The sequence below is a fragment of the Columba livia genome, chromosome Z (assembly GCF_036013475.1).
Source record: "Columba livia isolate bColLiv1 breed racing homer chromosome Z, bColLiv1.pat.W.v2, whole genome shotgun sequence".
NCBI classification, from domain to species: domain Eukaryota; kingdom Metazoa; phylum Chordata; class Aves; order Columbiformes; family Columbidae; genus Columba; species Columba livia.
The window spans coordinates 29368990-29381169 of NC_088642.1; the positions used below are offsets into that span (position 1 = coordinate 29368990).

The window sequence follows — 12180 nt, forward strand, 5'->3', positions numbered from 1 at the left end:
GCCCCGCGTCCGACACCGCCCCCCGCCGCCATATTAGGGTAGAGGGGGCGTGTCCCGCGGGGGCTCGCGGCCGTCCGTTGCCTTCCTGGAGCCGTTTATAGGGTACAGCCACTTCCGCTGTCTGCTTAGAAGCGGCGCGATCATGGCGGAGCGCGGTCAGCTCCCTCCCGCCGCCAAGCGCCTCTGCTGCAGACCCGGCTATGGCTCGGGCTGCAGGCCGGGCCAGCGGGCGGGCGGCGCCGGACCCGGCAGCGGGGCGCTCTGCGCCGGACCCTCCTCCGCAGCTGCCGCTGCCGCTCTGGGGCTGCTGCCACTCGGCAAGACTCAGAGCCCCGAGTCCCTGCTGGACATCGCGGCTCGGAAGGTGGCGGAGAAGTGGCCCTTCCAGCGGGTGGAGGAACGGTTCGAGCGGATTCCGGAGCCGGTGCAGCGCAGGATCGTCTACTGGTCCTTTCCCCGCAGCGAGAGGGAGATCTGCATGTACTCCTCCTTCAACACCGGCGCCGAGGACCCCACCGCCGCCCCCGGGGGGGCCGCCACGGCGCCCGGCGGGGCCGCGGACGCCGCCGCTGCCGCCGACGAGAACCGCCTGCCCTTCCGCAGGGGCATCGCTCTGCTCGACGGCGGCTGCGTCGATAACGTCCTACAAGTCGGTGAGTCACCGACCGGGGCCGCGCTCCGAAGCCGGGCCGCCGCCACCGGGGCAGGGCGCCGCAGGCCTCCCCCTCCGCGGGGCTCCCCCTGCGTGTCACACGCCTGCCATCCGGGGAGCCGCCTCCCGCCGGCCCTCCCTCCGCGGCTCCGGCAGCCGGAGGCTCCCCCGGCAGCTCCTGTGGGGGTCCGGCAGCACGGGCGGGGGAGCTGCCCCCTACGGCCCGGCCCGTACGAGCCTTTCGCTCCTTAGCTGTAATGCGGCCGGCAACTTCTTCCGCCGGTCTCCTCCCCTTGGCAGCAGGGACACGGAGTAACTCCCTCGCTCCGTGACACGGCCGCCCCCCCGCCTGTCCCTTTAACTCCCCCCCGCCTCCGCCGGCACTGCGCCGTGCCCGCTCCCGGTAATTCAGTCCGTGTAATCCCGTTTGGCTCTGCCCCCTCCCAGCGCCCACCCCCGGTAATCCGGGTCATCGCCTTACCCTGAGCCACAATAGCGAGGAGATGCCGCCCCCCCATCCCGGGGGGACCGCCGGTGGAAATGAATCAGCAGAAGGGCGGCCGGCGGGGGAAGGAGCGGGGGCGGGCTGGGGGGGGGAGCGGGCGGGATGCGCCGCCGTCCAAAATAAAGACATAAAAGCGGTGCGAGACCCCGGCAGCGGGTGTGCGGGGCGCGGGGGGGAGGATGGGAGGATCTGTGAACAAAGGCATTTCTAGGGCAGCGACGGCGAGCCGGAGGGAGGGGGCGCGATCCGCCCCGCCTGGGGGGTATGGCGGGGGTTTGCTTTGGGATGAGCCGCTTCGTGATAGGGCGGGGGAGGGGGGGGAGCGGTGCGGTGCGCTTCCTCCTCCTGGAACAATACCCCCCCCTCCTCTTCCTCCCCCCCAGCCCTGCCGCCTGCCGCTGCTCTTCACCCGCTGCGGGCGCCCCTGGTTAACTCCTCCCTGCCTGCGTTTAAAGGGCTGCAGAGGTGGGTACCCCCCCACTTTTGGGGGGACTGTTTGCCCGGGAGAGGCTCCCCCGTGAATGGGGGAGAGATTCTCCCTGTCAGACAGCCCTCCTTGCCGGTGGGTGATGCTCTTTGTGCGACCCGGCCACTTTGTTCTCGTTTTCGTGTTTGTGTCTTTTATTTTTTTTCCCCCCTGTTTTCTGTCGCTTCCCCTTCTCCTCCCCTGAAAAGGGGAAGCCAGACAAAAGAGGCTGCTGCTTGCCTTTTGTTAGCGTCGGCGGCTCGGGGTTGGGGGAGACGCCGGAATTCTCCCCACTCCCCCTTCAAAAACACTGGGCCCTGCCCGCTGTGGGTTTGACTTGGGCAGCTTGCAAACGTGCCATCAGTTTTTCTCCCTGAAGGGAAGCCGTGTCCCTGCTCCTAGGCTCAGTGCCCTGCCCTTCTGCCTAGGGGCAGTTCAATCTTTTTTTTGTCCTTTTTTTTTTTTTTTTTTTTAATATAATTAACTTTCTAATTAGTTTCATTTTCTGGCTTTCTCTTTCCAAAGGTCTGAGGGAGATCTGGGGTTCCTCAGGACTGGCAAAACCAGAAGTAGGGCTTTTTTAGTTTGGTTGGCAACGTTAAGATTTTTTTTTTTTTTTTTATTCTTGCACTTGATTCTGCTTGCAAGCGATGAGGAATGACAGGAGTGCACATAGGGAGGGTTTCTTGGCTGATTACATTTAAGCCAGGAATTCACTGTGAAAATAAAGCCAAGGGGTGATAAATAAAAGATGCAATCTTCTCTAGGAGACAGACACCCAGCGTGGGCTTTGGTTCACTTGCTTTCAGCAGTGGAATAGGCCTCAGTGAGTAGTTGTGAAAGAAAAAAAGTAACTTTTGTATGGCTTCGAAAGGGGGAGGATGGGCACTCAGTAATGTTGGCAAGGGTCAATGTGAAGAAAGAAAATATGCATAAATACAACTGAAGTGTTGACTGCTGCTTCTGGAGCTCTCAAATGCATTCCAAACAAGTGCTATACCTACTGCTGAAAATACATTTTTGTTTGTGGCTTTTTTTTTTTTCTCCAACCTTATGTGAGCCTCCTTTGGAAGGCTGTGCAAAAATAGTAGTGGAAACTGGTGATATGAAACATGTCAGTTGTTCTGACAGAGGCTTTTGGCTTGTCTGGCAAGGGTGTTGTGGAGCACTTGGTTAAGCCGGGTCCTGCTGTAGGAAAGTTCTTGTGTAATTTGGGTAGGTAGCTGTGTCATTAGGGCTTGCTCTTGCTGTTTAGATATTCCTTGTGAAGCAGAAAGGTGCAACTGTTAAAGCCAATTCAACTGGAGTGAGTTATATTGGGTGGAGAATGAAATTGGTTCCATATAATATGACTGAATATGTAGCATTGAGGAAAACTTAATGTTGAGTGTATGTAAGTGCGTGTTTAGTGGCCATATAAATGTGGACTTATGTTCTTTGCTGTATGAGTAATGGAAACTCTGTAAATGTTTACTGTTGTACTATGGAAAAGTGCAGTTATTGGACAAAGTACATTTTATTACATATCAGTTCCAACAGCCTTACTTGTAACAGTAAGTATTACTATAAACAGGGAATGCAGAATTTGATTTCTGAGGGAGACACACATATTTCAGTTCAGTGGTATTTAAATGGAACCACTTGCTTCTGGATTTTGCTTTTTTTCTTCAGTCTGGCTGTGAATAAACAGTCAGACAGCTTTGTCATCGTAACACATTTCAAACAGGAGAATTTCAAAAACCTTGTGTCGGTGCTCTGCTAAAAATCCTCATGTCATCCTGCTTTGTAGAACCTCAGCTTTATCTCATGAGTGTAACGAAAAGAGAATTCTAAATAAAAGGAAGATGACACATTCGTGATATACACTAAAAATGTTCATAATAATCAAACAGTAAAGTTTCTGCTAACCTATTTTGAAATGGGATGATACTGTCCCAGCATAATAATTAGCATCACTTAATTTTGAAAGATTTTTCACCAGAGAAGTTTGCTTCAGAATTCCATTTGCATCTAAATTATTGGTGTTTTTGTAGCTTTTTGATATGTTTCAGTTGAATGAGAAGGATTTTCTTTTCAGCCTATTTAAAAAAAAAAAAAATACAGAGTGTGGTCTCCTAAAGCAAACCTTTTTTAACTGTGTAAAACAGAGCTTTTCTACCATACATGCTTTTCATTTATTTCAAACCAACTATTTTTAGTAAAAAATTACATTCTAAACATGAAAACGCTTTCTGAGTAAATACAACAATCTGGAAGGAAAATTAGAAATTGACTGTTTCTTTTGGCCAAATTTGTGAAGATGCCAGGAGCCAGCAGACAGATTTAGACGGTGAAGTGACTGTTTGGTTTCTGAGGTTAGTCCTGAATTAGTATACAGTACTGTATTTTCGTCACAGCTCTGGCTGTCAAGGTTAGAAAGAGGTGTGATCCCTCAATAGCACAGCTGACCTGAAGAGAGCCCTTAATGCAGCTATTCTAGGAGAATTAAAAAAACCCTTGCCTCTGCTGGTGTAGCTCTTCTTGCTTGGGGAAAGATGGAGGCTGTCTTTGCTGTAGTATTACAAAGCTTGGCTTTCCTACTGTACCTTTGTCTATGCTCTAAGTACTTGAAATGGTGGTGGGTTTTTTTTGATAAGTTATATAAGTACTCCTAGACTATCCTTGTCTGTCTGTAATTTGAGGTTGGTTTGTCTTTGTTGTGTAGACCCTGCTTGCTCATACAGGACTTCCTTTAAGGTGTGACAGTCCTTTCCAGGGCAGCATAAGGGTTTGTAATCACAGTAGTTGTGCCTCTTAGGTATGAATGGCAAGGGAGTGAGTTGGAGGGAAGAAACTCCTAGGGAAGGAAAATAATGTAAAGAATTAATTGACTGGCACTTACCACAGGTCTAGAATTTAATATTAATATTGTGAGCTAGAAAACTGCCTTGTCTGTGGAAGAGGGCTCAGCTGAACAGCATCATCAGTGTGGAGTCACAGACTTGTTTTTCTGAAGCCTTTCCATGATATGTGATCAGAGGGATGTAACCAAAATACCTTTACAGAAAAACTAAGTCAGATTTCTCAAATGTGACATAATAGTTGGAGCTCCCTAGGTGTTTCTGTCATTGATTCTTAAATGAAGTTAAAGACTTTTTTTTTCCCCACAATTTTTCTTCTAATGAGCAATATTTATCTTCTGACTCAGAGGTACTTTTATCATCTATTGTTACCGCTGATTATTCCCCCCCATTTATTTATTTATTTATTTATTTATTTATTTATTTATTTATTTATTTATTTATTTATTTATTTATTTAAAATATGAGCTAAAAGCTGGTGATTGCTTTCAAAACCAGGAAGAGCTATGGTAACTGCTGAATGTAATTCTGGTGTAGTATGTGTTGTATTCAGCAAATTTCAGATCTTTTTAGTAGACAGTTATTCTAGTTAATATTTTTTTGTTCTTTCTAGCCATCTTTAGTTGAAATAATGTGAAATTGTGGAGCAAGTAAAACAAATACAGTTTCTTCCAAGGTTTAGTTGTTTTAGTGCCAACAGTATAATGTGAGACACCTTTCTGTTGATAATATCACACCAAGTATTTTATTAGCAAAACTGACAAACATTTTTGTGCTGCAAGTTGGAATGTGTCTTTTAGCAGATACGATGATCTTCACTGTTGCATGTGACATATAGCAAATTGTTGATGAAACCTGTAGGACACATGTATTTAGTAAGAAAATGTTTATTTAAAGCAAGTAATACTAAATTGTGTGACAAAATGAGGGCTGTCATTTTTGGAGATGCACACACAGTGTTTTGCATTAACATCTTGGTATCCTGTGATACCAAATTGTCCTGGTACATGCAGTGACCTTTTTCCAAGGGGAAAAGGTTGTGTTAAATTCTGTCTGTTTGAGGAGGATAAGTTTATCTGCTGGCATACTGAAGCAGCAAGCGTGGTTTCTTCCACAGTCAGCCTGATGTTGGGTTTTGGTTAGGAAAGTGTGACTAAAACAAGTTATGCAGAATTTGTTAATAAGATAATGTGGGTGAACAAACGATGTCTGACTTTTTGCTGGACTTCTTTTGACTTAGTTCCAAGATTGCTGAAAATATCTTCCTTGATTCCAGGTTCAGTTTGCTTGAAAAAATAACTACCAATATTTCCAAGTTTCACAACAGAAACAAGTAAACTTGTTTTTAAATATTTTTTCCCAGAAGGCGAAATGTGTGAATGTATTCCAATTGCCTTGTTAGATTTGGAATGCAATGCATTAATTAGGGAATGCAGAAGCTATTTTGATTGTGTGTGCATGTGTGCTCAGATGTACTATCCTTGACCTTGAATAATTTCATTGGAAACCCCCCCAAAAAAAAAGAGAAAAGGAGGAAGAAAAATTTTCCTTCAGGACCACATCACTAAATGTGGAAAATTTGGTAAACTGGCTCATACCTTTTTTCAGTCTTTCTAAAAGCAATTAGTCTGGATTTCAAGAGAAAGTAAACATTCTAGAGTGATTTCAAGATATGAAAATGGAAGTCTGTACTATTGATGTAATTATGAGTAGTGGGATAAAGATAAATGTAATAGGACAATGTCAATACTGCCCTGTGGTTTATTTTTTTAAGGATAAAATGAATATAAATCAGTTCTCATCACAGTTTTAAAAACAATGAATCTTCCTTTATAGAAGAGCTTTATATTGGGTTGACCTAACAAAATTTTTCATTGTCTGTTTTAGGTCAGTTTTCATATTTCACTTTTCCTTAATTTCAAGGCTTTCCTCACTTCCAAGAGAATAGTTTTCATTTTCAAAGCTAGCTTTCTGTTTTAGAAAGTGATTCAATCTCTGTATCTGATCAGATGTTTTGGTATGTAGCAATTCTTGAATTTGAGCCAGTTGTCATGCCAGCAGTTGATGCCTGTTTTCTCTCTCTCTGCCTGTACTTTAACTTTCAGAGATGAACAATTAATTAAAAGCAAAATCTGTGTGTGAGCATAGGCTGGAACTATTTAGGAGTCAGCACAGGACAAACGAGTTTCCTTAAAAATCAATTGCTAGTTGCTGCATTTTGCCTTATCGTTTGCTTTTTTAAATGAACCTGCTAAAATTGAACCCTTGCATAAGACTCTGGTAAAGTTCTAATTAAAATATATAACCTACTAGAGTGAAAAGAAGTATATTATCACATGCAGCACTCTTTACTGGTGAAGGATAAAATATATTAGATGTCATGCTCTAAGATATCCCTGCATGGCTTCAATTTTAGTGTTACCTGCTATCTAGGTAATCTAGTTGTTGTGTCAAGACAAATTGTGTAGTTTTGTAGCCGTGTAGCAAAATATGAATACAAAGCTATGGTAGTATAGCAATGCAGCTGACATCCCTTAGCTTGCTTTCTTTGCAGCTGGTTTTCTTTGGGGATTAGATGGGAGAATTTACTGCATCTTTAAAAACAAACAAAACAACAAAAATATGACGTTATTTTAACAGACAAAAACTGTCCTAATGTATGAATATGCTGTCTGTGACAGGAACTAATTTGAAATTTTAAAAATCTTTTATGTGCAACAAGGGTACAGATTCAATGTGAATTCTGATTGCCTGGAATGCAGTCAGCCTGACAGCATGTGAATACTTGAGTACTGTCCAACAACCTCACTTGTTCTGGGAGATCTGTCTCCTTGAACTTCCAGTTTCTCCTCTCAGTTTACTATCTAAGGCTACCTATGTAAAAAGCTTCTCTCAGCTGGAGTTGTGTGCAGCTTTTGTTACAGCTTCATAACATTCTCTGACCTGGATCACCAGCGATGTCGGCTGGTACTGTATGCTGGTTTGCATCCTTCTAGCTACAAGCCAATTACCATGATTTATGTGATGCCCTTACGGAGCGTTGCCATGCTGTCCTCTGACAAAGCAGCAATGTGCATCCAGTGTTTGTTGCCGCTGCCTTTGTATTGAAGGATTTGATATCTAGAAAACTTGTGATTTAAGTCACTGTCTTAAAATGTTATTTTCTGACATCATTTTGCAAATGTGCAAACAGACCAGAGGAGTGTAGCCTTCTAATAGTAACCACAGTATAGAGAATTCCCTTGTGATTAAATCAGAACTGATTAAAGGCCTGCTGTAGGAGCTGAGCAGTTGCGCAAAATACTTTTGTTCTGTTTTGACACAATTCAGTATAGGCTGAAGTGTCTCCTACTGCGTGCTTTTTACCAACACTTATTAAACCCTCCTGAAGAATGAAAAACAAATTGTGAAAGGGGACTCTTTAACAGTGTTTTAAGTGTATTTTAAGGTAATTGTGATGTGCACTGTCACCTACTTTAAAAAGGAAAGCTTAATTTTTTTCATTATTTTTTACTCTAACTCTGTCTTCCTTGCTGCAAGTGAGTGCATTTGACAGCCTTGAAATATCTGGAAACATTTGCTTTGGGAGTGCATGGGCAATGGCTGAGAAAGTCTGACATTAATTGGTAGGATGTAGTAAAACCTGTCAGTAAGTTTAAATCTACACCAGTACAGCTAGCTGATCAGATACATCGGAAGATCATTTGATGAATTAATGTGCTAAAAATTCAGGTGACTTACGTTTTGTCCTGCTGTATTTAACAATCTGCCTGTTTACGTAAGCCATCTTTCATTGTTAATTGGTGTCAGACCTTCAATACGTTGTGGGATTGTTGGAAAAATAAGTGAGCGAAAAATGTCATAATAGGAAGAAATTTCACGGAAGTAGGTATTAATATGTATCTTAATTGTGCCTTTTTTGTCAAAAGTTAGTTGTATTCAAATGATCATTTTAAAGGCTGGGAAAATCAAATGTTGCATAGCTGTATGACTTCTAAGAAATGAGATACTTTGTTGTATGCATGCCAAGTTTAACTGCTAACTGGTTACTGACAGCCAGTAGTAATGCAGATACAGTGCAGGGAGTGTGCAGCTGACTGCAATGTTTAATTTATATTGACTAATGAAATAAAGAACATTAGAACATTGAGGCACTTACAACTGGATAGACTGTTTTATAAAGTGTGAGACAAATTTACAATCTGTAGTAGGGGATCAAGTTTGCATGTATTCTAATTATTTTTGTATTTTTAAACTTGTGCTAGAAGAAAAGTTTTGTGTTGAAGACTTTTAGCAGCACTGCTTCTCTTGTATTTGTTTCCTTATGCTTAAAGTTTGACTCTTTCTTATTTTATACTAGTGGCCTGCCTTCTCTCTGCATAGTAGTGTTCTAAGTGCACAAAGCATAGTGGCAGCACAAACTCTCTTTGGCACATCAGCTCCTAGCTTACCCTTGTCAAGAGCAGCTGGTGAGCTTTGTTATCAGTATTTATTTCTGCATTCAGCTTTGGTTTTGTCTGGCTTAAAGGTTATAGAGCACCATTCCATATTGAGTGATTCATGATAGGATTCATTGTACATTTATGGAAAGTATAAATGAATACAGGTAGTGTGGTCTTCAGGGTTTCATATGCTTGATGGTTTTGCTACTCATCTGCAGCTTTTCCTATGAAAGTACAGCAGATAAAATGTCTATATTAAGAATTCGTTAACCAGTATGTCTCTGGGTAATCTTCCTGGAATCTTCTGGAAAACGTAAGCAAATCAGCAAAGTTGAGCAGAGAACCTTACAGTGAGCTGTTGATTACTTGCACAGCAGTTGACTCAGTGAAGTACTTATTCTGCTTCTCCTGTGTGTTGGAATACAATGCTCTGCTTTGGAAGGGTAAAAAGTAGTCTTAGTAAAGTATGTGTTTGCATATATACAAAGCTTGCTTCAGTGACCACGTCAAGCATGGCTTGTGCTTCTTCAAGACAATACTGCTGTGTTTGTTGATATTAGGTTCAAGAACAGGAAAAAATCGATAGTCCAAATGAATTGTTTAACGCATTAGCTAAAGGGAGGAGATCTTGAACACTTTTATTCAGAAATACTGTGTTATGAGCAGTGACAACTGGGACAACTGGCTGTGCTGCTGCTGCTGTTGTATATGTGAAATGAGTGTCAGTTGCTCCATTGATTTAGGTTGTAAACTGAAACCGTGCAAACTGACTACAATTAGTGTCTTGGGGATAAAATATCAAGTCCATTATATTCCATATCTGTGTCTGGATTTAGTGTAGCTTTATTGCACAGAGGCATGGAACTTCAATTTTGCTGCTTCTAGAGCAGGAGGTTGAGGATGACATAGAATGTGTAGCTGTTTTTTAGCTTTTGTTGCAAGCCATGGTACATGAGAGAGACATCCCATGGCTTTCCTGGTCAAATCTAAATGCATTAATTGAGGTACCTTCAGCTAAATGTGCTACCAATGCATGAATTGTAGGCAGTGACTAGGAACTGAACTTGATGTAACAGATACCGTGGCAGTCTCATGGGATAAGGAAGCTGAGAACAACTTGATTAGTCCTACTTAAAAGTTTTAGAAGCAGCATAGCAGGTAGTTTTACTGGCAGTTTTCAGTGAGCAAAGTACATTGTCATGTGTCCTGGCAATAATTTACAGGCTTGATTTCTAGGTAGTTATGTAGATGATAAATATAAGTGGCTGTTTGGTAGCAGTGGAGAAGTGTTTAGGAGTAAACAAGAGTTCGTCTCATTGAATAAGATGTACTTGAAGAGAAGAGGTAGTAAAATGCTGAATTGACCTTTATAGATGAGAGACTAGGAAGAGATGTAGGGAAGTGGTGATGCCTGAGATAAAGCAAAAGTCAAAGACCTCAGCAGATCCCTGAAGAGGTATATTTAAGGAGAATATAGTCCAAATGACTGTTTCCTTTATATGGTCTACTTTAAAGGGCTATTAGTGAAGGCATAGAAGCTGTTGAGTCTTTCCTACAAAATGAAACAAAGCTTTCAAAATGGAAAGCAGGTTGGCAAACTAACTTAGCCTTCCTCCAGTTTTTAAAACTGTGAAATATATTTAAGTTATGAAGTGTGTGTTCTCTCAACTCTTTTTCTAATCTTACATCCCAGTTTCCATTTTATAATTAAGATGTATCTTATGCACAAAGGAAACTGCTTTTCAGAAAGTGCTAACATTGTTTGAAGGATCTGTGTTGGACTGTACTTTATCAGAAGCAGAAGCTATTTCTATTGAGTCATGCTGAAGGCTCCACCATTACAGTGGTAAAACAAACCCACTTCATTTCTGTACAGCTGTTTGAAACAGATGTATTCATAGAGTTAAATATGCATTGATAAGATCACAGAATATGGCTGAATTTATTTTACTATAAGCCATGGTAAAGTTATGGTTTAATTCTCCTCAACAGACAATAAATGGCTTAATTTGAAAGCAATGTTTATTGCAAAATGAGAAGACATGTTTTCTTATCTTGTTTTTCCCACAGTAGTGAATAATTATGGTATCCAGACTTGTGAGCAACAGTTTTGTTTTGTTTTGTTTTTTCCCCAGGGCTGTATATTGTGCTGACCTAGGAATAAGGATGGGGGGTGCAGTGAGGAAAGAGAGGAATTTGCTGTAGAGTAATGCACAGCGTTATTAGGCACTTCTTTAGACAAAGGTAGGAAGTAGGGAGGTGGAAGCGGAAGAGAACTGTCTGAACTGCTACAGTGGTGATCAGAACGATTGGAGGAGTTTTTTCTGTGGGTTAGTGGCCATGTGGAAAACAAACCTGATGTTGGTAGGGTTAAAAGATAAAAGAGTGGAAATGTAGAACAAATGTGAGCATTGTAATCTCAGTAGCTAAGAGATCCAAAGTTTTGCTGGTTTAAAAGGAAGAACTTGTGTACGTACAGGGGGACAAGGAAGGGTGCTGATGTGGTCAGAAAACTGAGTACTCCCAGCATGAAGAGCAAGCTTGAAAGGAGCGAGATGGCACTAAGATCAAAGCTACTACTTCCTGATTATGCAAAGTGTGAAACGATAGCTAGTGCAATGTTAGACTGAATCAATGGAAAGAGATGTGAATCATGGGCATGCACTTCAGTGAATCCTGCCTGTTATGAGGTCCATCTTCCCCTCCCTCCTTGAATAACAAAAGGAAGTTGAGAAGTAGAGATAAAGTGTTGAGAAACATCTACTGAAAGGAGGAAGCCAAGGAGGATGACTGTGCAATGATACACTAGGCTGTGATTTTAGGAAGGAAAAGGAGAACCACAAAAGCCAATAAAGGTCAAATGTTCTGGGAGAGGAATCATCAACTTATAGAAGCACTGAAAGGTTAAGGAGTCCTGAAACGCATCCAGAAGAGATCTCCAATGGCAGAGCCACGTTCCAGGCAAGGGCCTTGGCATACTCAATGACTTGGCTGTGGGAGCAAGAAGATGGTGATGTGGGACAGGTGATGTTGCGATATAACATAAGCACCTCAGGCAAAAATTAATGGGTGAAAGAGGTAGGGGAATCAGCAGCAGAATGCAGTTTGTATATTAGCCTAGCACATGTGTAGTTTGACTAGTAGGCATGGTGGGGTTATCTGTAGCTGTGTGTTGGACCAGGCAGCCTGGGAGGGACAGTTCAGCCTTGATGAGGAAGTGAATGTCCTGAGCCTGGAGGTGGAGGAGTGTGGTGTGGGCAAGTAAGACAGAAAAT

The 12180-nt window shown here is 42.7% G+C and overlaps 1 protein-coding gene across 3 annotated transcripts in view; it reads left to right on the forward strand.

Annotated features, from left to right (window-relative positions):
* The first annotated feature begins 106 nt into the window (after positions 1-106).
* The window catches only part of ZSWIM6 (zinc finger SWIM-type containing 6), a 114948-nt gene continuing 102874 nt past the window's right edge, over positions 107-12180 (forward strand). Inside the window, exons 1-2 of one of the 3 annotated variants that reach the window (XM_065045265.1) lie at positions 107-653; positions 1541-1622. In XM_065045265.1, coding sequence (XP_064901337.1) covers positions 201-653; positions 1541-1622 — 535 coding nt within the window. In that variant the 5' untranslated portion in view covers positions 107-200. The remainder of the gene's footprint in view (positions 654-1540; positions 1623-12180) is intronic. The other 2 variants (XM_065045263.1, XM_065045264.1) reach the window with 2 other exon arrangements.